The sequence below is a fragment of the Sinohyriopsis cumingii genome, chromosome 12 (genome assembly GCF_028554795.1).
Source record: "Sinohyriopsis cumingii isolate HCF-2022 chromosome 12, ASM2855479v2, whole genome shotgun sequence".
In the NCBI taxonomy this organism is placed as follows: Eukaryota; Metazoa; Mollusca; class Bivalvia; order Unionida; family Unionidae; genus Sinohyriopsis; species Sinohyriopsis cumingii.
This window is the reverse complement of record NC_142972.1, coordinates 2,799,252-2,826,739: the sequence shown is the minus strand read 5'-3', so window position 1 is coordinate 2,826,739 and position 27,488 is coordinate 2,799,252. Positions and strand designations below refer to the sequence as shown.

Sequence of the window (27,488 nt, the reverse complement as noted above, 5' to 3'; positions counted from 1 at the left end):
TTAGTAAAACTAATGAGTTTATCCAACTGGGTACAAGATTTTCAGCTGTTAATAAAAAGAATGGAGGAAATGGTTTGTAGAAATGTCAGCTCATGCTGGAAAGTAACTTATATTCTATACCACTTTGCCCTAGCATAATAATTACAAGATCCTATGCTGAATATATCAGATTAGTGTGAAAACAGTTTTATTATTATCTGTCTGCAACTATAAATAACCTTATATTTTATGACCTTATGTATTTTGATGTATGACTTTTAATTTGTAATCTGAAACTTTTCAAGAAAATGTCAGATTAAAAAAAGGCCATTTATATAATTAAAACATAGTCTTTTTCAAGGATATACTGAGGCAGTCAACCTGAGCTGGCCTAGTCAGGTATCAAACCAGTGACCCTAGAATTACAACTCTAATGCTGTACTGGTTAAGCTTCTGGTGAACCACACACACTATGGAAATCTATGTATTGACATACACATTGTCGAAAGAGCTTGTTTTGCAAGTAGCTCAAGATTGGCTCACAACAATGTAATTATTTAATCATATTCTGTTACATTTTAATGTTTATTTTTATCAGTCAAAAGTATTGTGTCATACAAAAATCATTACTTATTATTTATTTTTTATTCATTTGGTATCCATGGTAGATTGTTGGACTTGCAGCCAAAGATCACAGGTTCTATACATACCCAGGTCAGCTGCCTGACTGTTTCCTTGGGAAGGCACTTTAAGCTCCCAATTCCTTGATTTGATAAAGCCAGTGTGTTTAAAGTTTTATTACAAACCAACCAAAACAACCTTTATTTTACCAAAATAGTTACAAATGAACAAATTTTGTTACTTTTAGAAAAATTTGTAATCATATACAGTTTTATTTCTGCTTTGAAGTCTATGTTGATTTAAATCCACTTTTCTCCTGCTAAGTATATCATCTTAATGCATACTAGTTCACATTATATTTCAAGAAATGTGACTTGTTTATTCAGTCAAGTATCAAAAGTTTTGCTTTTTCCTGTGCACTTTGACCCAGATTAAATTTTTGGCAAGTAATAAATTAGTCTTGGTAAGTTACAAGGTTCTGTAAAATATCAATGATGCTCTGAGAAAGTAGGTCTAAAATCTGTTTTCAAACTTCTTCTCCAGAATGATTGAGCCAGTTGTGATTAAACAATTATTAGGACATGCTTTAAGAAAATTTGTTTGGTGATAGCTCCCCACCCAACCCCTCCATTAAATGGTGTGGTTTCCATAGAAAACAGATGTTAGAAACCTGCTTTCAACATCTTTGAGTCAACTGTGAGACTCAAGTATGGCTCAGTCAACTTTAATCAAGCCTGGAATATGTCTTAGAATATACTATGTCAGAATTTTATTTGGGGTGACTTCCCAAGCAGTGGTGTAACTTCCATAGCAACCAAGTTGAAAACCTATAAATGATACTCATCTCCTATTAAGTATGGCTGTTATTATTAATTTTTTGTTGTTGCTACAATCATAGAACAACTTTCAGACCAAAACTTCCTCCATATCACGCCAGATTTTTTAGACTCCTAAGCAACATCCTTCACATTCATACAAACGGTGCCAAATGGCCCATCAATTGTCATTAAGGTAAATATCCAGACATGAAAACACAATTATTTTTCTTGCTGTACAGATACTTTTTATGTGACTTCAGCTTTATTGTTTGTTATTGTAGCGATATAAATTTTATTATGACAGTTCTACACAATCTGCTTGCCTTAGCATTACATTTCCTGTTTTGACCATTACTTTAGGCAGATTCCTTCAGAAGCAAGATTAAATCAAGGAAAAACTTCCATTGATGTTATAGAAGATTTCATTTTGTGGTAGCAGAGGTATTATCCAAGCTTAAGGTGATGTGAAGGATACGATACTGCAAGGAATATGGTTGTGAAGGAGAAATCTGTCGTTAAGTAAATGAAACAATTAGAATTTGTGAAATGCATGTGTTGCCTGTGTTGGCTGATTTGTTTTTATGGAACTGTGTGAAGCATGTCGACTGTTTTCATTGTTGCCCATTGACGCATCTTAAGTTAATCTATAAGATAATTAGAGTACTCAGAGCGGTTGTCTTTTCAGTCACTGCTTTGTAATACCTTTTGGGTAAAATATTCCTTAGTTTATGTTCCAGTTGTAATACCTTATGGGTAAAGTATTCCTTAGTTTATGTTCCAGTTGTAATACCTGATGGGTAAAATATTCCTTAGTTTATGTTCCAGTTGTAATACCTTTTGGGTAAAATATTCCTTAGTTTATGTTCCAGTTGTAATACCTTTTGGGTAAAATATTCCTTAGTTTATGTTCCAGTTGTAATACCTGATGGGTAAAGTATTCCTTAGTTTATGTTCCAGTTGTAATACCTGATGGGTAAATTATTCCTTAGTTTATGTTCCAGTTGTAATACCTTTTGGGTAAAATATTCCTTAGTTTATGTTCCAGTTGTAATACCTTTTGGGTAAAATAGTCCTTAGTTTATGTTCCAGTTGTAATACCTTTTAGTTAAAATATTCCTTAGTTTATGTTCCAGTTGTAATACCTTTTAGGTAAAATATTGCTTAGTTTATGTTCCAGTTGTAATACATTTTGGGTAAAGTATTTCTTAGTTTATGTTCCAGTTGTAATACATTTTGGGTAAAATATTGCTTAGTTTATGTTCCAGTTGTAATACCTTTTGGGTAAAATATTGCTTAGTTTATGTTCCAGTTGTAATACCTTTTGGGTAAAATATTCCTTAGTTTATGTTCCAGTTGTAATACCTTTTAGGTAAAATATTGCTTAGTTTATGTTCCAGTTGTAATACATTTTGGGTAAAGTATTCCTTAGTTTATGTTCCAGTTGTAATACATTTTGGGTAAAATATTGCTTAGTTTATGTTCCAGTTGTAATACCTTTTGGGTAAAATATTGCTTAGTTTATGTTCCAGTTGTAATACCTTTTGGGTAAAATATTGCTTAGTTTATGTTCCAGTTGTAATACCTTTTGGGTAAAGTATTTCTTAGTTTATGTTCCAGTTGTAATACCTTTTAGGTAAAATATTCCTTAGTTTATGTTCCTGTTGAATTTTTTCTTTTCTTTGCCTTAAAAAAGCAGACTTGACATCTGGAAATTTTATTTATTATTGAAAATTATTACAAATTGTGAAATATTTTAAGAACAGAACTCTCATTATTCATCAGGCTTGCTCAGAACTAGGGGCTGTTTAATCTTCATGGGTTAATGTGTTTAAGATTATTTTTGTTATTGACAATATGCTGTCTCACTTGGGTAAATTAGCAATAAAATGTGTTTATGCAAAAATGTGCCAGATGCTATTGCTTTGACACCATTGTGCCTTTGCTAATGCTGATGTTGGCTGATTTAATTGTGTGTTGAGGCTTGGAATTTATGGAATGAAACCTTTCAGATCTTTTACTGAAGATATGCAGATGTACAGAATGAGAGAGATGACATGTGAGTTATACATTTACTTAAAATAGTGTTTAGTCACTGAAAAGTGTCATGATGGGGTGAGGCTGGGTATCATGGAGCAATTCATCTATCCTCTTGACAAGAGTTTTTATTTACTCCTCTATGCCCAGGAGATGATGTTTTCCCAGAGCAAGACTACAAGCATGCATATCGCTGAGTAGGTTTGGTGACTGCTGATGTGGTGGTAGCTATAAATGGTGAGGTAACACGACTCACAGGAAAGAGGGCTATTGATACCATTTATGCTACATCATCATTGTCAGCAACCAATGCACAGCTGATGGCTGCAGCATCTGTGATATGATTGGTTGGTTTGGTAGAGCAATAAGATATATTTGTGTGGTATTTAACTGCACTAGGAAGGCTGGAAATCAAGCAGAGCCACACCACTGATCCTGCATGGTCACTGAAAGTGCTCACTCTGGCCAGTAGGTTTGACATCCTAGGCTTGCAATCTATATCAGTTCTCCACAATAGAGGTTTTTTTGGTAAGAAACTACAGACTGTGCCAGCTAATGGCATCTTTATCGGATCTTGAGCTGATTGAGGTACTTCTCTGCCCAGGCATGCTGCTTTATTTTGTGCACTAATGGCCATATGCCTGTGTTGTGATACTGTCTGGAGGAATCCACCTTATGGTGGACAGAGGTTTATCTTATTTATTTCAACTTGCCAATGACCATTTGGTTTTCTGTGCAAGAGCAGTAGAGTGGATGCTGTTTATGGTAGTTGCTCTTATTGTAGAGCATCTTCAGCCATGTCTTGACAGACATAAACTGTCTTGATGCTAAGCAGCAGACTGTAAGTGCCCTTGTATAAAAGGTGGGCCTTGTCACCTCAGTGAGCATCAACCTGATTGTAACAAATAGAAGTGCTTGCTAAAGTAGAGGACTGCCTGTCCGATTTTGATGGGATATTTGTGCATCAGGCTGACCACAAAAGATCTTTGGCAGCTGGAACATGGGATCAGAAGTCAGGTGCCACAGCTTGTTCTTCTTGCCTTCAGGGTGCTCAAGATCACGTGAATCTGCTTAGATTTTTCATGGTCTTCATGAAGACAGAGTTTTTCATTAGATTGAAGAAGCTTTTCAGAACTCTAACTTCACACAATGTATGGTGCCAACAACGTGCTTTGATTGAACTTCATCATACAGTGAATTTCAGTGCAGTCTTTGTCTAATGTAGAACTGGAGGTTTTGGTACTGGACCACGTAGTGCTCTTTTGGTAGGCTTTGGGCTAGCTTCATGTTCTTAGTGAATGTGCCCCCACAATTCGCTCATTAAAACAGATAGTCACAGAGCTCATCATTGAGAGTCAGTGGATAGTTGCTGTGATGAAGCTGCTCTGATGCTCTGTGTCAGCTTTTACAATGTAACTCATGTGTGTGCCTCCTGCCATTATTTTGTTATGACTGCAATTGGGTCAATCAGCTTAAAGCTGCCAATGTCACTCTGCAAAGGTTTTTGGACTCAGGTATTGATGTACAGCTAGAGGTCTTTTATATCTTGCTAACTGAATTGCTAATGCATACCAGGTAGCTGCCACAATTTTCTTTTCAGCAGAGGTTTAATTTATTTTCTCTCAACATAGTTAATTCTTTGGACACAAAATTAATGGATATAATATGGTGATATTTTAATGTAAATCAGAGCAAGATTTTTCTAGCTATATGAGAGTTGGAAATTTGAAGAAAAAATCCCCAGGGCTATAAATCAGAAAATGAAAATTTTGGTACCTAATATGATTGTTGTATACTGTGGTACATATAACTGTATGTTAAAAAGTACTGTGATACAAAAATGTGCATGATACCCAACATTAATCCATAGTGTGTAGGTGTTTAATTAATACAGCATTTGTATCCTATGTATGATAGCATCAAGAAATACAGAAGCATTAGCTTTTGGCTTCCTTTTTGGCATAGTGGCATGAGTCTTTTAGTTCTGTCTTGCCACTGAGTTGGTCTTTCTAGCTTTAAAAAGGCTAGCTATATTCTTTGAAACTTGGCTGCACTTTTCTTTTCCCATTATTCCTTTGCTGCTGGCTGAACCTTTGTAAGATGCATATCAAAGTATTCATTGGGCATGACATCGTCCTACCATGCATTCTGCAAAGTTGGTACTGGAGGAACTGGAACTGGTATTGGGGTTGGAACTGGTTGCTGCTGGACACTATTTGCTGTATTCACTCAGAGTTTTTTGCTTTCAGCAACTCACTGAAGCATGTGATAGCAAGCATGTTGCAATAAGCATACCTACACTGGGTTATCCCTCTTTCTAATAGAGTTTTGGTTTGCTTGTAGTTCACAAATAACTGCATTAAGATTTCTCCTTGCCATGTGTTCATTTCACTTCTTATGCCATTTGGTTAACACCACAGCTAACAGACATCCTGCAACTGGACCATGTTCTGGTATTCTGGTATTGTACTTACAGTGATGGATGACTGTACATCTAAACTGGTATTGTACTTACAGTGATGGATGACTGTACATCTAAACTGTGCTGCATGTGACTTACAATACTCATCCATGCAGTTTTTCCTGCATAGCTTTTTGGTGCCTTGTTTAAGCCAAGCACACTTGTAACATAGCAAATTACACACATTTATTTAAATGGGATATTTTTCCATACTGTTTGATCCAGCATCTTGGGGGATGGGGTTTTGGTTGGTCCAGCAAACCAGCTCAAGAGCAAGTCAGGATGACAGCATGCAGGATGGGCAAGCCAGTTGGTAAGCTGGTTGAGGTAAACAGGTGAGGCAGAATGTAGTAGCGTGGGAATGTAGGGAGTGCTCATGCAGAACCACAATTTCATACTACTGTCAATGATAAGAAATATTTGTATATCATTTTATTGAATTCCATGTTTTGGTCTTTAAATTAACAGTAGCATGAATTTTTTTATGAACTTGTTACATTTAAACTATATTTTCATAAATTTGTTACATTTAAATTATTTCTTAAGATTCTTATAATATATTTTTTGAGCAATTGAGTAAGCAACTATATGTGAATGAGATTTAATAAGACCTTTATTTTGACAGTAACAGTAAGATTTTAATTTTTCAAAAATTAATAATCATAGACATAACTTGATTACATGCACTTTTTTATTTAAAAAAGGAAAGAAAGGTTCTCTTAATTGTGTAAATTTGAGTCTTTTGATTGTATAACTCAAATTGAGGTATTCCATTTCTAAGCATTTTTTTTAAATAGCACAGAATTGTACTTTTAAATTATCTATTAAAATAAGTTTAAACAGGAACAATCAACATGAACATGTAGACTCATTTATTTATAAAGCAGACTCGTCTTATAATGGATTCATTTTTACCTCAGACGGGAAAAAGAACGTGTGAGGCTATGGTATGTCCCTGCATCCATCATGTGTCATGAATCAGCATCCATCATGTGTCATGCATCAGCATCCATCATGTGTCATGCATCAATCAACATATGCTATTTCAGCTTCTAAAAGAAAAAACCTACTAGATCAGTTTCAACAGTCTTGGCAGAGAGCATTCTGGCATAAAGGGCTGTCATTTTCTTACACATGATACTGATCCATCAAAAAATATGGTCACCATTACTAAAACAGAAAAACCTTATTAGACTCTCTCCTGAATAAGACCAAATTTGACAGAAAGCATCCACACAAAGAAGGTTTTCAGATTTTTACAATTTATGATAATCTGCCATCAAAATGGCTTCTGTTACTTTAAATAGAAAAATCTTTCAATAATTTCTTACAAACCACTCTCCAGAATATAACCAAATTTTGCAGAAAGCATTTAAACTTAAAAGAAGTCTTTCAGTTTTGTGTAAATGATGCCAATCTACCACCAGAAATGGAGTGCTACCAAAAATAATAATATAAATTTGACATCAGATATTTAAAACTTTTAGATGATGTTTCTTCAAATACCACTGTTTAGAATTTGAAAAATATATGGAACAACATACTAACTTGAATGACTTTCAAAATTGTACAAATGGTGCCAATTCATGATCAGATATGGTCCAAATAGCTGAAAATAAAAAATCCTTTAGGTACATATTCTTTAAACTAATAAAACTGAGTTTGATCAAATATCGCAGAAAGCTTCCAGGCATAAAGGGCTTTCAAGTTCCTTCAAATGATGGAATTCTGTCATCAAATATGGCTCCTGTTACTAAAAATAGACAAAACCTGTTAACAGAATTTGACCAAAATTGGCAGAAAGTGTCCTTGCTTGGAGGCCTTTCAGATTAATGCCAATGATGCAGATCTACTATGGCCAATATGGTCACCATTAATAGAAGTAGAAAAATATTGAAACAACTTTATCTTTAAAATATCCAGTAACAGAATTTGACCATCCTTGACAAAAAATTGCCAGGTATAAAGGCCTTTCAGTATTGGTCTTATAATAAGACTATCATGGACAAAGATACAAAAAAATAGAGGTAACTTGAAAAACCCATTTTCATAACCTATACAGTCATCAATGAACAAAAATGTGCACAGAATGCATCTGGTAAATTTGCATAGACTGTAATGGTAATGTTTGTCTGTGTTACTATGCTTTTGTAGTTATACTGGCAAACCACTCTTGCAGCCTGTGAATGATGTATGCAAAAAGAAACTTTTAAAGTGATGAAAATGATATGCTGTATAGCTTGTTTTTGATAAAATATTCCTATATAAGTGCCCATTATACCTAGTAGTACCAGTGCAGTGACAGTGGTAAAATAAAAATGTTTTCAGTTTAAGCCTACAAATGTGTACTCTTTACCCATATCTTCTGAATAATTATTTAAACATTTTCCAATAATTATTTTCAGTCAGTTAGCAGCCTTCATTCATTAAAAAATGGTATTTAGCATACCATCATATGTAGGGTGGTTCTGTGGCTTATAAAATAATAACTTGCCTGAAACCATATATTCAAAAAATTTATTTTGAAAAGTGAAATAACATTTGTATTCTTGACAAGAACTTCTGGATATAAGGGTTGATAATACTTAGGTTATTGTGGCATGTACATAAAATCATAAAGTAAGTAAATATTATTAATTTGACTTGATATATTATGTCACATTTGAATGCGTGATTTTGGTAATATATTTGAAAAGGAATGTGAAAAGATCAGTGTTTTTGAAACAGATTAAAATAACCTCCAATATTCAGTTGATATAATTTGTATGTGAATGTCATTTTGATGAATTGGCTGTCAAACAGTTGTCACATTATTGATTTGATGACTGTTTTACAGTCATCAGTAATATTGTAGCTGTTTTTACTGATGTCTTGTTGGATATAGTATGAAACTTCTAAAATGTTATTCAGGAACATTTATTATTGGTTATTCCATACTATAAAATAACATTTTAATGACATTTGATTGTATTGTATATTGAATAATTTGGAATTAAAGTTTTTTGGACAAATTATAGATAAGATACAGCTTGATGGTACACATTTACCAATTAGTCATGTGTTTCTTTCATTTCATAGCAATTACTCACACATTTACCAATTAGTCATGTATTTCTTTTATTTCATAGCAATTACTCACACATTTACCCATTAGTCATGTGTTTCTTTCATTTCATAGCAATTACTCACACATTTACCAATTAGTCATGTATTTCTTTTATTTCATAGCAATTACTTACACATTTACCCATTAGTCAGGTATTTCTTTTATTTTATAGCAATTACTCACACATTTACCCATTAGTCAGGTATTTATTTTATTTCATAGCAGTTGCTCACACATTTACCCATTGGTCATGTATTTCTTTTATTTCATAGCAGTTAATAAGATGCCTTGTGGAATTACGAAAATATCTGGAAAATTTTAAAAAGCCAGAAAGATGGTAAGTTTTTATTAGTAGTAATTAGACATCAGCATAAATTTTACTTGTTTGACAGAAATTCTTGTTGAGTTGAATATTACCAGAACATATGCATTATTAATTTCCCCTTTAAAATTAGTGGCTGTGTTTGCGTTTTATATGATGAACATTAGAAAATTTAATATGACCTTACAGGTCTCCATGCTTGCAGCTGAATGTGCGTGTAAAATTGCCTTACAGTAACAAATACAAAGAATATAGACATTACCTCATATGCAGGAACTCCAGGTGTATAGGATTGTCTGACCTGAGGAACAAAAATAAGTTTTTGTTTGTCAAGTAAAAAATTTGAACTGCCTTTTGGCTAATCAAATTATATTCTGCCTTAAAAGCAGACAATAATATTGCAGCAGTTAGACAAATTCCATCATGTAAGCATGATTTTGATAGGCTATTCAGTACCAGGGTTCATTTTAGGCTGCGATTGACCTTTTTTTTCATCTGTGGAACATGGAAGTCTCCTGTGTGGCACCCAAAGGGTACATAAAAAGACCCCAGAAAATCAAGATAGAAGATTATTACAGGAGATTTTAAAGTAACTAAGTTGAATACATTCCCATCTTTGCTAGTCAAGGTTCTGATATGATATACCTATCTACACCTTGGTGGGTTGAACAGATATATTGGTACTTTGTCCTAGTGATAGCTATTGGATTTAAATGGTTGCCTCCCTTAGTATGTAAATTTGCCAACTAACCAATAGATTTGTGCATTGTACATTGGCCAAAAATGGTGTGGGCAATGACCTATAAAGGAAACTTTGTAAGTTTAGCATCAAAAGAATGACTATGTACCAGAGAGTAGACATTAGTGTATTGAGTGAAAGGTATTTGCACAAACATGTTCCTGCACTGGAACATTGCTTATTTATCAGTCCTTTCAGCTTGTGTGATCCTCTTGTCTTGATCATGTAGGAACATGTTCAAATTTGAACAACTTAATTTTGATTGGATGTTTATAGCTTGCTGCTGCATCCAGTGAAATTTACAGACCCAAAGCGCATAAATTTCTGCTCGATATGCCAAGGTGTAGATAGGGTTATCACATCGGAACCTTGGCTAGTGAAGCTGGTAATTTCCATGCTCATTGAATAGAGTATGCTCATTCCAAGCTTCTGTCAGAAATGTTTTATTGGTCTTGATTAGCTTGGGCACCAGTCTACAACATGTGGTGGATGATTGATGAAAAAGAAAGAGAAGACAAGATGAAATCTTGAGCAAATCATTGCTGCATTTATTTCCATTTTAGCATAAAGTAATTACAATATATTGACTCAAATGTCCAGAATAAATTCTAGAGCGGGTAGGTTACCTAAACATGGGGAATTCAAATCCAAGTCTGGAAGATTTGTAAGAGGGGAGGCTGATACTGATTATAGGCACTAATGGGTCTTGAATTTATTGTTTTTGACCGCTCCAGTGCCTAGTGGTTAGAGCATTCGCCTTGGATGCGGGAGGTCGTGGGTTCGATCCCCGGCCGAGTCATACCAAAGACTTACAAAAACGGTACTAACAGTTGCCTCGCTTGGCGCTCAGCATTAAGAGGTTAGTGTTAGGACTGGTCGGCCCGGTGTCAGGATAATGTGACTGGGTGGGACATCATGCTACATGTCTACGGCATGATGCCCCAGTGTTAGACATCACTATAAACTGCCACATTGCAGACATTGTAGCGATATGACTGAAAAATTGTTAAAGCGACGTTAAAAATCCAAATCACATCACAACACAATTTATTGTTTCAAAAATATTCACTTTCCCAGTATGATATAAATTGCATCAGTTGTTGATGATTAAGACAATGCATAGCTTACTACAATTTCCATGTCCACTAAAAAAAGCCTGAACAGTGGAATTTTTTTTTGAAAACAGTGTTATCTTCTGACTGTTTGTTTACATCTTATTCAAAGTATATAATGCTTGAAAAGTGATGTGATGTTTTGTTGCAGAAATAAATAAATGCATGACAGTTCATGTGATGGTGATATTCTATGAATTTCCTAAATAAGCAGGAAACATGTAAGGATATTAATGACCCCAGCTTTTGTTTCTAAATGACACCACCTTTAGGCCTGTTAGGAGCCATTGAAACATGTAAGGATATTTATGACCCCAGCTTTTGTTTCTAAATGACACCATTTTTAGACCTGTTAGGAGCCATTGAAATATGTAAGGATATTTATGACCCCAGCTTTTGTTTCTAAATGACACCACTTTTAGACCTGTTAGGAACCATTGAAACATGTAAGGATATTTATGACAACAGCTTTTGTTTCTAAATGACACCATTTTTAGACCTGTTTGGAGCCATTGAAACATGTAAGGATATTTATGACCCCAGCTTTTGTTTCTAAATGACACCATTTTTAGACCTGTTAGGAGCCATTGAAATATGTAAGGATATTTATGACCCCAGCTTTTGTTTCTAAATGACACCACTTTTAGACCTGTTAGGAGCCATTGAAACATGTAAGGATATTTATGACAACAGCTTTTGTTTCTAAATGACACCATTTTTAGACCTGTTAGGAGCCATTGAAATATGTAAGGATATTTATGACAACAGCTTTTGTTTCTAAATGACACCATTTTTAGACCTGTTAGGAGCCATTGAAACATGTAAGGATATTTATGACCCCAGCTTTTGTTTCTAAATGACACCACTTTTAGACCTGTTTGGAGCCACTGAGCTCCACATTTCTCTATTGAGCACTGCAGTATGCAGGTGTAAATGTTTCACTGGATTGGAGAAGAAAGAATTTGCATATCATTAATGTATTAACTAAGCAGAAATTGAAAATTAAAAATACAAAAGTAAAGGAAGTAATGGAAGGTAATGACTTGGATGGTGTTATAATCATACAAAATATACAGGTTCTGCCAGTTGAATGTTTCAGAATTCATTGTTATGTTAGAATGCATCTGTCACTCTTGGTCATGGTTGCATATTTCTAAGCATATTGAGTGTAGATTAACTTTAGTGCTGTTCCATTAGAACATACATGGGACCCAGGGAAGGCACTTTTAAAGTGGAGTACACACCCATAGATGCAATTTAGACTTTTATTATCATTTTAATATAAACTCTCTGAAATCAAAGTACCCTGGCATATATTTTTTTAAAAACTGCCTTCCCTGGGTACCATGTGTGTTTAAATGGAACAGCCCTTATTGGATAGGGTAATAACTTCAGTTGATTTTCTGGTTACTTTAAACGGCAGATTTTAAGCCCAGATGAACAGTGATTCAGCTAAAGTCTATGAAGAGGACTGAGCCCACCCGCTTCCACCTTCTCATCATATGCATGTCCACAAATATAAGTACTAAATATAAGTACTAACAAGAATTTCATTCAATATTTGAAGGAAGAAAAACCCCTGAAAATCCATTAAATCAAAATATTTTCCAAATAATTATAATTCTTGTGAATTATAGGTCAGATGAATGTTTTTGTCAACATGCTCAGTTGACTTACAAGATTGCTGCTCACATGATGAGTGTGACACTCAGAGATCTGCTGATGGTTGAACTACGTGGCATTGTAGAAGCAGTGGTTCAGGTGTTCTTCCATGCCTTATCACTTTATGACAGCATCCAAGAAAATCGGGGAACCTCAAAGTCATCAGCTCACCTTGATGTGCTTATGCAGATGAACAAGAGAGTGAGAAGTGAATGGCTTAATCAAAAGTTCAGCCCTTCTGTTTCCATTAACCTTAAAAGAACCATTTTTGTAAGTACTACTTTGTGTTGGTGTTGGTATTATCTTTTGTAAGATTCATTGCAATACTTTGATTTGTTTTTGAAAAGTTGGTCATCTAAATGATGCAAGTAAATATAATAACCATCTATAGTCTGTCTTCAGTCTATTGTGAATCATGCCATACCTCCTGTCTTCAACTGATGTATGAAGACAAAAGAAGCAACTATAATAAGTTTCCAGTCTGTTAAAAATCATACCACACCTGCTGTTTTTGATTGATGCATAAAGACAAAAGAAGCAAATATAATAAGTTTCCAGTCTGTTAAAAATCATACCACACCTGCTGTTTTTGATTGATGCATAAAAACAAAAGAAGCAACTTTAATAAGTTTCCAGTCCATTAAAAATCATACCACACCTGCTGTTTTTGATTGATGCATAAAGACAAAAGAAGCAACTTTAGTGTCTCCAGTCTATTATGAATCATACCGCACATCTTGTCTTTGAATTATTTACCTGACACAGTTACAGTCTAGTATAGGATTATTTAATCCAAATTTCAAACCAGACCTTTTTCCATAAGTGCAGACTTTTGTTAATTTGGAAAAATAAAGTTATCAGCGACAAGTGCAGTGTTAAAAAAATGCTTTTTCTAAATAGATGAATCAGCCTAATATACATCATAAAGTGCATGATTGTGAGGTAAAAAGGGATTAAATAATTCTCATCTCACTTGTAACTGTGTCTGGTAAATACATTCAAAGGCAGGAGTATGGGTTTGGTTCATATTGAACTTGAGGCAGACTATACAACATACAGTAAACTTACTAGATACTTTGAATTTGCCAATTTTCATGTGGTATCAGTATTCATCTTGAGGCAGACTATACAACATACAGTAAACTTACTAGATAATTTGAATTTGCCAATTTTCATGTGGTATCAGTATGTATCTTGGGGCAGACTATACAACATAAGTAAACTTACTAGATACTTTGAATTTGCCAATTTTCATGTGGTATCAGTATTCATGACATGTGAATTCTATGAACCACAAATTTGAAAACCCAAGGAACTCAGTGAACAATAGGAACCCTTTCTCAATCCATAAAATTTAAATACAAATGAAAATTTTATTTTTGCACAAAACCATGAGAATGTATGCCTGCAATAATAGATGAATTCATATTAACATCTGAACATCACTTACTTGAATGAGTCTCTCAGTCTCATTGTAAAGTATTCTCATCTCTCAAGCCTTGAAAAAACTCTGAACCAAAACTTAACCTACAATTGGGACCTGCAGGGATATTAAGTTTTATACATTCACCATCAGAAAGAGTGTATTATGAATTCTGTCCATTTGTAATAATTTTGTTTTTCCACACAATAACACGTTGTCCACCATCTTCAGTTACCAAACTTTGAGAGTAGGTTGCACTTGCATGTACTAAAGAAGGAAAGCAAAGGAAAGGTCATGGATTTGGGAGTCAAAAGGTCAATGGTCGTGATCACTATAGCTCTAAGAAGAAAATAGTTGACTCACATTTCAGGTAAGGAAGAGCCTATTGATTTTGGGATCAAAAGGTCAAATGTCAAGGTGACTAATATTTATAATCAGGAATTTATAAATGATAGAAGAGAATCAGGCACAATTTATGATGTTAGTCTGGTTCTGAATACAGTTATTAAAGATGTTTGTGAAGAAATTATTGAACATTTCTGTAATGTCTTGAACAGATATTGTTATATCATCATTTTGCTTAAGTCAAAGGGGAAAGCAACTGTTCTTGGGTGGGTTAGCTCTTTTGAATGCCTCCACAATATGGGGAAATTGTACTATCCAGGTAGTTCCCAGCTAGACTTTATTCACAAGCTTCAAAAATGAGAAGCTCAGTTGATTCTTGATGTCCCCACTGATGCATCATCATCAGTCTTGTTCACAGAATTAAAATACATAAGAATTGATGAGAGAATAGATTTTCTGAAAGCAGTTCTGGTTTATTAAGTGTATCAAAGGAAACATTTGACTTAATCATTCTTCACAAGATCATCTCTATATAATAAGATGAATTCAAACAACAATTTAGAATTACAAAAATCTCGCATTGAAGAATTCAGAAGTCACAGTATTCAGGTATTCAGAGGTTAAAATATGGAACTCACTTCCATCTCACATTAGATCTGCTGATTTAGTTAAATCCTTTAAAAAAATGTGCATGCAATATTTCAAACTTGTATATGACAAAATACATCAAGAAAAATATAATTTCAAGATTGAGTACTGGGATTACTCATTAGATTTATCAGTTGCTTTTTTTATCTTTATATTAGCATATTGTAAAAAGTATGCATAAAATATATAACTCAGTGTATGAACATTGCTCAACTTTTATACCTAACGTTTTATGACAAAGTGTAACACTGATATCAACTCTTCTACATGCCACATTATTTGCACAATAGCCTCAAGTTATGTCTATGTAAAAGTGATAATTAAAGACTTTGAAAATGAATTTTAATATTAAAATATGTAAAACCTGACTTTATAAACTGTTTTATAAAGTAAACTCTATTATCATTTTCAAAACAAATTTTTTTTTTAGGAATTGGTATTGATTAATACGTTTTTGTCCTTATTTTGTGTCAGTAAATCATAAGGAATAATAATTGTGAAAAGAATCAAATAAGATAATGAGAACATAACAATAACAATAATGACTTAATTTACAGAGGGTGACACAATTACAGTGTGATCCCACTACAGCACACTGTTATAACACCCTTTCAGATATAACACAATTGTGGCATGGCTCTCATACACTAAATCTTTTTCTTTCTTAAACGTATGAAAAGTAACATGTAAAAAGTTTATTACCAATGTTGGGAAGAGATCATATATGAATTACATGTATAATATTAATTAAACTTTTTACTTTGTTCACTCTTTTCAATTCTCTAAATAAAGCCTTATCCCTTGGGTAGCCTTGGCAATATGATAGCTGTCTCCAGCTGACCAAAATCTAAGCTAGTTTAAGTACATGTACATGTAGCATGTAAACAGTTATAACCACGTGCTACTGGTGACAATTGTAGTGAATTGTTTAGTGATAATTGGATATAGATCAAACTAGGACTATCAATTTTGTTTATGTGTTCTTTGTGTTTTCTAATGGATGTGAGTACAGTAATACATGAAGTTTATTACATGAAATCTATAGTCGAATTCTTGGATTTATTATATGCATGTACAGTACTTAAAAGATTATGGATTGTGTGACACAAATGTAGGTTGTCAGTATACAAGTGTTTTTCAGACTGGTTTGTCTTCATTTAACCAAAAGCATGTATTTATGCTGTCACTTTTGGGAGCACTCACCAGTGGTTATGTACTTTTCAGAGAGTGAGGTATGTAAGATGAAATTGTTTGCACTTAAAACATGCACTTTGAAGAGAATGTCGGCATACCTCTATGCTGCTTTGATGTAATGTGGCTGACATTTGTTTGGATATTAGACTTTTAGAAATTGTACATGGTCTAAGCACAATGCTAACTAAAATGACTGCTTTCTTGTGCTCAAAAAATCAGCCTGAATTTGTCTAAAGTACACTATCATTTGCAGCTATCAAAATAGGGAAAATGAATTTTTTCAGACTAGACAATACCAGCTTTTGAAAGTGCAATGAATGAATTACCAAATACATAAAATGTTAAAAATGTTATTGGCTCTTTTTTTGACAATTTGCCTCAGGAGTTCAGAAACTGAAAATGACTAAGTGGAGCTAGCACTTTTTGAAAGGTGTACATCTGGAGTAAGGCTAAGCTGTATACTCTATAACCCATATTACACCCATTAATCATACATCAAAATAAGGGAAATTAAAGGTTCTTTGAATTATACCTAAGATATACAAGGTCCTTTTTAAATTGCCAGTATAACCAGTGAGGAAATCCTGGGAAATTCTTTTTATTTAAAATTCTAACCCTATGCAAAATATGAAACAGTAGAGTACCACCTTTCCACCCACCCACCACAGCCATATTTTAGGTAAATGCATCAATTTCTTCACCTGACTGACTTGGTTAATTACGCTATGGTTTGGTCTATAACATGGCCAGGATCAAAGGACCCCAGCCATCAAGTTAAAGCTGGGTCACAATGTAGTTGCATGGAACTAATCCTCCATGTGGCCATCCATTATATGCATATTTACATTCAAAGCACACACACACACACACACACACACACACATGCTCACACACACACACACACACACACACACACACACACACACACACACACACACACATGCTCACTCACACACACATGCTCACACACACACACACACACACACACATAGCATTGATAATAAACTATATTTATATATAGACATAACAAACAGAAAATTTAAATCACCTTCTCCAACTAAGTGCATGTACATTGTGTATAATATACAGTACAAAAGTAGCGAGACAAGGTTAGTGAATTTATACTTTAAGTTGAAATTTATTTGTCAAATATTAAACAGGTTCCACTTTTCATCCATTGAATTAGATTATAATTAAATGCAGTTATTTTTTTATTTTCTCTAATTTACTTTGGGATTCTGTTCCATATTAGTGATCCTGAATATTGAAACTTTCTCTTAGAGATTTTTATTTGGTTTTGGGATGGAAATGTGATTAGCTGAAATTGATCTTAAATTGGGAGTGTTGCCTTGTTTTCTAGCATGAAACAGTTCACTGAAATATAATAGGGCCATATTGTTTTAAACTTTGTGCATAAGCCTAGCCTTTCTCAAAAATATTCATTCACTTACTGTTGATATAGCATGACAAATATGAGGACATACATGGCATAATATAAAAAGATCATTTATGATATATCTGATCACTGTCAATAAATTTAAATAAGAAAGCTTGAATCCTGAGAGAAACAAATACATAAACAAATGCATAAACAAACATGTTGCTATAATGTAAAATATTATGATATCATATGAGGGTTGGAGATGATAATATGGAAAAATATACTTGAACATGAACACTGTGTCTAATCACACCAGAACATTGGTATTGTTTTAATTAATTGATTATAAATAAATAAATAAACAATTTAACTTCTTTTTTAAGATTGTAACTAGTTCAGTCTTTCAGACACAATATAACCTAATCTTGTTATGGTAGAAAACATTCCACATTGATTGCCAATAAATAGCATATTTAGAATAAATCTGTCTCATTAAGTAACAAAAATGTTTTGCCAGAAATATTTTCACATTGGAATGGCACACCTTTCATTTCCAAGGATGACTTTTAAAGAGCTCAAACCAATTAGGGCATAAACCTCTTGGAGCCAAACTTGAAAAGTGGCAAAACCGATGATAACCACTAGGAATATCCAGGGGGCAACATTCACTGGAACGATAAATATTTGAAAAATTGAAATGACTTGTTTCTTAGTCTGTATTTTCATCTTACAGCCTTGGAACAGCATGTTATTCCCATATAGCCAGAGATCACCCAAAGTAGCCCATATGTGGAATGATGGAATAGTACAGGATTTCAAGCTTGTTATGGAACAAAAGGTGGGTTTAATTATCATATTGTCAGCATTATTATGAAGATATGATTGTATTTTTTGTTTCATTTCCTTCTTTCATTGAAAAGTGCTAGACATAGCAATATTTTCTTCTTTGTCAAGGTTATGAATCAGTATTATTGAGCACTGCGACCATGTTGGCAACATGTAGTGATCATTTTGGTGCCTTTGTTTGTGTGTGTGAATGTGTTCATTTATCCATTCACACACGAGATTACCCTCAGTGTTAGAGTTTTAATTATTTATATTTCAATACAATGCTAGAATGTACAATTGCAGGATTCAGTGTAATTTATCATTATGCTAACACATCAGCTGAGCTAGGTGCACCTTTATTTGTTGGTTAAAGTCCCCCTATTTTAGAAAATTCCTCCCCTTTTATTATAGCTCTACTGGTCATAGACCAGACATTTTTGGGACAGCCAGTTTATTGTCAGCTGTTTGTCATCCTTCTGTTAGTACAAGATTTCTATTGTGACTCTTGCTAGTACTTGGAGGATTGCCACAAAACATTACACATAGATTCATCCCAAGGTCTTTATAAGTTGATCTAAACAATAATGGTACCACTTGGGCATCCAATAGTAGCAATCGTGAATAGATGATGATATTTTGACATAGGATTTTCACTTAAAACCTTCTTATATTTTTAGTTGGGCCTAAATAAATGGTGCCAGGATGGTATCTAACAGCTTGAAAATCTTGTTATCTATACTCTTAAATGGATTATCATATATCAACATGGGATTTTCACTTGAAGACTTCTTGTGATGTCTAGCTAGTTCTAAATGAGAAGGCATCTTAGTCCTAACTAAAAATGGTGCTACTCATTAGCGGTCATCCTGAAAATCTTATCACCACTTCTCTTGCAGAGATGTTTGTGTCAACAAAGAGTTCTCAATACTTCTCACTCTGTCTCACTCTGTCAACAAAGAGTTCTCAGTACTTCTCACTCTGTCTCACTCTGTCAACAAAGAGTTCTCAATACTTCTCACTCTGTCTCACTCTGTCAACAAAGAGTTCTCAGTACTTCTCACTCTGTCTCACTCTGTCAACAAAGAGTTCTCAATACTTCTCACTCTGTCTCACTCTGTCAACAAAGAGTTCTCAGTGAAAACACTTTTCACTCTATCTCATGGGTGATATATAAAAATCATGCCAAGGTCAATGTGACTTGTCAAAATTTTAAACATGTTTTACTGTGCAACAGACAATACGTACCTTTAAAAGAAAGAAAAAATACAGCATGTAGTTATACAATGCTGATCTAGCCTCCAAGATTTCTGTCTGCAGCTGGTTATTCTAAAAATTTTATATGCAACTTCTTCTGAACTTATTTTATTGATATCAGGTTTCCAATAAAACACTATTATAGCAGTTTGCGAAGTTGATTCTAAATGAAAATGGTGTTCTTGTGACTTCTAACGTAACACTATGGTGACCATCTTGAAAATCTTGCATATTTGTACTCTTATAGCCTGAATGATTGCATTTACATTGGTTTTCATGAAAAATGCTTCTTGCAGTACGGTTCTGGCTTAAAAAATGGTGCAGAGTTGAGCACCAAATTGTCCGTACATTTGTGAAGGAGATTTGAAAACCAGGCTAATTGACCTTGGAGTCAAATCAAAGGATGTTGCTCACATTTTGATACTTTATTGATCTAGTATGAAAATGGTGAATTGTACAGATACTAATGAATTTTGACTTGGACTTTGTATTTAGTTGCATTCCATGGAATAATTTGATTGTCAGCACTCTGACATTGATTTTCAGGTCAAATGTCTAGACTCAAGTTTTTTTTGCTGTAATGGCTTGTAATCATGAAATCACAAAGAACTGTAATTGTATTTTTTAGCATGTGGAGCCTGTGGATATAATAATAATAATAATAATAATAATAATAACATTATTTAAATTTAAAGAACAAACTGATTTGGTCAAATGACAAATCTTCCTTGAGCCCCTCTTCAATTATATATGTATATATATATATATATATATACCTGTAGACTCATGGGATAACACTTTCTGTTCTGTTCTGGTGTATGTATGTTGATAAAGCGTTATATAATATAATGTCATCTGTTTTTGTGTATTGATTGATTCTCTTTAATGGACCATCTCATTTAAATACTTTAGAACAGTTTTTTATAAAAGTGTTAATGGCCGTTCCATTTAAACATACATGGAACCCAGGGAAGGCAGATTTTTAATACTATATGCCAGGGTGGTTGGATTACTCAGAAGAGTTCATTTGAGAATACTGCAAAATATTCTAAATTTCAGATATGGGTGACTACATTAAAATTGCCTTACCTTCATTTCAAGTACATGTATACTAGCATTGTCTTTTGCTTTTTTTAAACAAAATACTTTACCCTAACAGTAAGTGTCCTCAAATTACTAATTGAATATTTAGTAGTTGTCAATGACTTTGAATTAAAAAAACTGAGAAATGTGAGAAATTATGTTTTTCTAAAAAAACAGTAAGAAGAATAAAAAGCTTTTTGTTTATTTGTTGCAACATAAAATTCTGTATAGAAATTGATTGGTAACAAGAAATACCATCCTGCTGATTAAGATTTCATGGTCAGCTGCTCTTGCATTTGGTTATTCAGCAGACATTATCCAAGTAAGCTATCTCAGGGCCACAGGGCCTGTCACGTTTCTTTTTTTACCTAGTGGATAAAAGTACTATGATGATACTTAGATTTTTATCGAATGTGAAAGAATTTTTTTTTTAACAAATTGAAATTACAAAATGTTTGCCAAAATTCATTCTGTCTATGTTGGATATACAATGAAATGTGTTTATGAAGCTCTGTAGGGAAACTTCTTGACTCACTGGGTCTTGAGAGGGGCCAAATTAGATTTTTATGCCATGCCGTATGTCTGTCTACCCTGTCCCATCAACTATATCCCATCAGTTGTGAATTTGGTTTCTGCACAGTATAACTTTAGAAGGACTTCATGGATTGGAACTTAATTGGCTGTGAGACTTAAATTTTAAAATAAAGACTAAGAGTAAGGTTGATTTTCACCACTCTTCAGTGGCCCCTGTTTGAATTAGGGCCTTATCTATCAATAGCATTTTAATTTCTTTCTCTGTCCAGGAACATTTGAAAGACTGTGGATTCAAACCAAATTTGGTATGTGGCTCAACATCAAGGAAACTAAGGTTAAGATTAATTTTGACCATTTTTTCATCAAAATTTAACTTGTTTATGGCCCAGTTTCATAACCTTTCCCCTTCATTTGCATCAGATTTTTGTTTTCTCTCAATAAATTTTGAAAGAATTACTGGATTTAAATGAAAAAGACCTGGATCAGGATTAATTTTTTCCACCAAAATGTATTGGAGTTAAGGCTCCTGTTGCTTATTTGTCTTACAGTTGCATCATAGGGGGTATCTTTCATTGACTCATTTTAGATTTTGCAGCAGTAATAATAATAATAATAATGACTTTATGTAAAGATGGTAATACAAATAGCTGAAGAACGAATCTACCTTGAGGCCCTCATAGCCATCTATAAGGATTTATTGTTAAAATAATTAAATGTTTAAAATCTCTTCAAGAAAGTTTCCTTGTTGAGCTGGTCTTTAAATAATAAGGAAAATAAACTTTAAGCACATTTTTAAATGTATTTTTCAGATTCGTTCGTCTCCTTCTTACACTGTCAGTCTTGTAGAGTTTTATTGCACAGAGGTTGATGTCTTGAACCAGACATTGCAGACATGTTTAAGTGACCTGGCCTTCGTGGTAGGTATATGCTGGTCTATAATCAGCTTGTTTTTTTAAGGTTGATCTGTTTTTTGGGATACTGTAAAATCATCTATTTATTTCAATAATAGTTTAGCTTTTTGGAGCAAATGGATGATTTTGTGGGGATAAAAGAAACTAGTAATTGCGGAGGACTCTATTTTTGTGATTAAAATCATTATGTATTAAAACAACAAAATTAAATCCAGCATAACTATTTCTGATTATTTAGTATATTATTGTCATGATGTGAAGCATAGGTAAATTATAGGTACATATAGTGCTTTTCTAATTGTGTGGAAATTGTTGGCACATGCATCAGTTTAATTTGTGCACATAGCTAATTTTCTCTGACAATGTTGTATACACTGTCATGATACTTGAATGCTTTATACATTGTGCAATGTATTCCTTATCTCAAGACCTGCTTTTGGTTCATCATTGATTAGGTTAGGTTTTACATTTCACTTAGTACTTAGTACTTGGTACTAGCAGCTGCCTCGCTTGGCACTCAGCATTAAGAGGTTAGTGTTAGGACTGGTCGGCCCGGTGTCAGGATAATGTGACTGGGTGGGACATCATGCTACATGTCTGCGGCATGATGCCCCAGTGCTAGACATCACTGTAAACTGCCACATTGCAGACATCGTAGCGATATGACTGAAAAATTGTTAAAGCTACTTTAAAAATCCAAATCACAACATACATCACATCACTTAGTTTCTATGAAAATCATGTGTTCTCTCTTGAAACTTGATGGGTGATCATTTTGGAAAGTACTGTGCATCACAGGCAAAGAAGGCCCCAGTTATCTACTTTTAAAAACCATCAACTTTTGGTAGATATTTGGAATATGTCTTTGCAAAATAGGTGATTTGTAGAATTCTGCAGAATAGTTGAATGCATATGTATCTTGTGTTCTTTTTCAGCTTGCTTGAATTATCATCATCAGTTCTGTAACCTTTTCATCTGCTCATTATGAATTTATCCTTTTGAACTGTGACAACTCTATGGTCTTAAATATATAACAGAAAGAAGCAAAGCCAACACATTTAGTACAATCAATGAATAATTTATTTCCCTAGAATACAAAGTGAAAATTAAAAAAAAAAGGGAACTTACAGTATTGCACATTAAATCCCAAATAATCCTAGAATTACAGATGCAAGTCCTAATAACTAAAGTTCTGAATAAACTTTAGTTAAAATACAAATTAAATCTAATGCTGAAGGTTGTGGTGTGCCTCTGGTGCCCATATAATGCTGATGTGCCAACAGTATTTTGTTGGATCACAATAATACAATCCAAGAATTAAATCCTTAGTTGAAATTTGACTAGAAATCTCTATTTCCAAGAATGTTACTTTTGCAGAGCATTTTGTATTTCCAGAGGAGAATGACTTGAATTAAATAATTTGTAGAAATAGATTTCAGCTCAAATGAATTTCTGGAAACAACAATAATACAACTGATTCTGCTAAGATCTTAAAGTGCAAATGACTAATTTTCAAATAAACGAGATTTATATTTTAAACTAAGATGTAAAAAGAGACCCCTGATGAGGGTCAAAAGTACATTGTTGTTGAAGGATCTTAGAAAGTCCCTCACCAAAATCACAATAAAACATATAACCATCGTCACTTAGTCTAGCTATAACAAAATACAATGTCCTTGACTCAAGATAATGATCCTCACTCAGATAAAAAAAAAGTTACTGGATGACTTAGACTTGTGATAATAAAAGAAATGTTTTGAGATTTGGGGGTCCAAGGTCAGAGGTCATGGTCATAGAAAGTTGGATAAGAAATAATAGATTCTTCACAATTCCTTACAGTACACATGCAGTCAGAATTGAACTATTTCATAGTTGTATACAGATATATTCAGCCTTGTGACCAGGCTATTAGGCCTTGTTACCTTGTGATATTCAGCCTTGTGACCAGGCTATTAAGCCTTGTGACCTTGTGATATTCAGCCTTATGACCAGGCTATTAGGCCTTGTTACCTTGTGATATTCAGCCTTGTGACCAGGCTATTAGGCCTTGTTACCTTGTGACCTTGTGATATTCAGCCTTGTGACCAGGCTATTAAGCCTTGTTACCTTGTGACCTTGTGATATTCAGCCTTGTGACCAGGCTATTAAGCCTTGTTACCTTGTGACCTTGTGATATTCAGCCTTGTGACCAGGCTATTAAGCCTTGTTACCTTGTGACCTTGTGATATTCAGCCTTGTGACCAGGCTATTAAGCCTTGTTACCTTGTGACCTTGTGATATTCAGCCTTGTGACCAGGCTATTAAGCCTTGTTACCTTGTGACCTTGTGATATTCAGCCTTGTGACCAGGCTATTAGAGCTTAAGAACTAAGCACATTGTTCACCTTTCAGTGTAAATTCATTTTTGTTTGTTTTTTAATTGCCCATAAATGATTACTCTAAAATGTTCAAATGTTCTGGATAAGCTCAACAAGGTGGGACTGCCTTTAAATTGTTGCATGAGTTTAATCAGATTGTTTTAAATAAAGCATAAACTTATTGCAACAAATCAGATCAACCTTTTCTAAAGATACTGAATATGCAAGACTTTAGTATTATTTTTAATGTCCAAATACATGATTGAAATAAAGATCAATGATTCTTGAAATGATATCTGATTGTTAATCACTCTTGATGTCTCAGTCTTTCCATGGGTGGTCTTCATTCATTTGCTGTTCAAATGTCAATCAGTAATGTTGACCAGCATCTTCAAGCTATCCTTCTGAGGCATGTTGATGATTTATAGATATATCAATAACTCCATTGGGGATTGAAAGTGGAGGGGGTTGAGTCTCCCATCATGAAGCAAGTAGTTTAAAAAATAATCATGTGAGCTGTACTGTAGATGACATAATTTTATTTCTTCATGCCATTGTAATGATTTCATTTTGTTCTATGATTGAAAATTATAATTATAATTCAAATTTAATGATTGGTCCCTGGACTTCTCTGATTAGTCTTTGATTATTTGATTTGTCACACTGTTATTTGTTATGAATATTTATGTAGCTGACCTGAAAATGTTTGTGTGCTGTTTAAATGATTTTTCCCATAATTGGCAGATTTTATGACTTTATGAACTTTGACTTTTTTGACTGAGGTTTTATGGATGCACATCTAGTTAAGTCTCATGTTTTCTTTTCTTCAGGCAATTGATAGTGGTTACAAGGTCACTTACAAAGACTTTGATAGGAAGCAGAGGAATCGTTTCGGAGACCTCCTGTCACGTCTGTTTGAAGGCTACTGGAAAAAGAATGTGGCAGGGCATGTCCATGAAGACCAAAAGATGCTTGAATTCTTGCTGACCTGGCCACCATTTTCCCACTTTTTGGCACTGACCAGTTAGTATTAGTCTAAATACTGTGACTTAAATTCTTAATGTTAGAAAGTAAACAGCTAAATGATTGTAGCAACTTAATAGTAAATTTCAGTTCATAACCAACAACAGAACCATTGTCAGATGAAGAAAAGCATTTGTCTTATTTAACTCTTTTATAAAATGATAGATTTGCCAAGGATACTGAATTACAATCTGTTTTATATATAAATGTGTATATATGTGTGTGTGTGTGTATATATATATATATATATATACACACACACACACACAAACACACATACAAAACATTGTACTGCTGAGGCCTTTCTAACTTTGTACGAATAATGAATCCACTATCATATATGGCAACCATGACTAGACCTTAAAACCATCAAATTATTTCTCTAAAACTAATGTTTAACTGGTATCAGGATACTAAAATTAGTATTAGAGATGTTTTTCTGTCATTAAATGTGCCTCCAGTTGCTGAATGTGAGAAAACCTTTGTATTGACTTCCTTTCTTAATCTACTCAACATGATTCTTCCAAGTTAGGCAAAAAGCATCTTGGCATCAAGGGCTTGAAAATCTTTACAAATAATTATGTTCTTAAATTTAATATGCCTGCTATTCTGGAAGTATGAAAACCCTTTACATTTTCCTCAGAAACTGCTAAACAGAATTTGGACTTAGTTGACAGCAACCTGCATCAAGGCTTTTAAAATGTGTTCAGCTGATGTCAAAATATTTGCTGAATTAACAAAAATAGAACAGAAATTTAAGTGACTTCTATTATGGCTCTTTAGTCATAAAAAGAGTAACAGAAAAGAGCAAAAACCAACAGGTTTTGTAAAATTCAACAAATAATTTTTTTCTCAAGAATACAAAGTGTAAATTTGAAAAGACTTATGGTATTGTGAAGTCAATCCTATACAAATTTTAGAATTTCTGACAAATTCTAATGAGTAAACTTCTAAATAAATTTTAATGGTAGTTCAAGTAAGTTCCAATGATGAAGGTGTTGATGTGCCTGTAGTGGCCTGAAGTGTGATGATGTGCTAAAATTCTTTTAATGAATCACAGTAATATAATCCGAGATTTCCTTGTTTGCATTCACTGTAATTCCAAGTTATTTTCTCTTTCCAAGAATATTATAGAGCACTTTGTAGTTATAGAAAAGAAGAATTTGAATTATGATTTCACCCAAATCAAATCTGAACACAACAATTAAGAATCATTCTGCTGTAACATGTTATGGCCAGAACAGGTAATTCATCAAGAAAACAAGATTGTATGCTCCTCTACTTGACCTATGTTCCAATTTGCATTTTCTACAGAAAACTAATACCTAATGGAAACTTCTATTCTAGAAGATTCTGAAGTTAGAATCAAAGACTGTAAACAAGACAAGATATGTACTAATGTTATAATAAAGAAAGTGACAAACAGCAGGTAGATCCTTAATTTAATGGGGAATTTCCTGTTCTGTACTCAGATTTTTATATCCATGTTGTTCATAAAAAATATCAATGATTCTGGTCACATAGGCAGTAAACAAATAAACAATGATTTTAGACAAGGTCAACCACATAATGTATTTAAACATAGTATATAATGAATAAAAACAAAACCTACCACCCTATGTAAATTAAATATGCATGACACTTCTCATTTATT

General features: G+C 33.6%; 2 protein-coding genes across 2 annotated transcripts in view; both read left to right on the top strand.

The window, feature by feature from the left end:
• Positions 1 to 27,488, top strand: part of LOC149785920 (E3 ubiquitin-protein ligase rnf213-alpha-like) — a 427,433-nt gene that overhangs the window by 37,978 nt on the left and 361,967 nt on the right. The window contains exons 11-12 of the mRNA XM_089978087.1: positions 4,237 to 4,293; positions 6,139 to 6,240. Of these exons, the coding sequence (XP_089834213.1) occupies positions 4,237 to 4,293; positions 6,139 to 6,240 (159 nt within the window). The remainder of the gene's footprint in view (positions 1 to 4,236; positions 4,294 to 6,138; positions 6,241 to 27,488) is intronic.
• Positions 9,180 to 25,897, top strand: LOC149785921 (uncharacterized). The gene is made up of 5 exons (XM_089976155.1): positions 9,180 to 9,356; positions 12,830 to 13,124; positions 18,579 to 18,683; positions 22,354 to 22,461; positions 25,642 to 25,897. Exons 2-5 carry the CDS (start codon positions 12,885 to 12,887, stop codon positions 25,837 to 25,839), a joined length of 651 nt encoding a protein of 216 aa, XP_089832281.1. The 5' UTR covers positions 9,180 to 9,356; positions 12,830 to 12,884; the 3' UTR covers positions 25,840 to 25,897.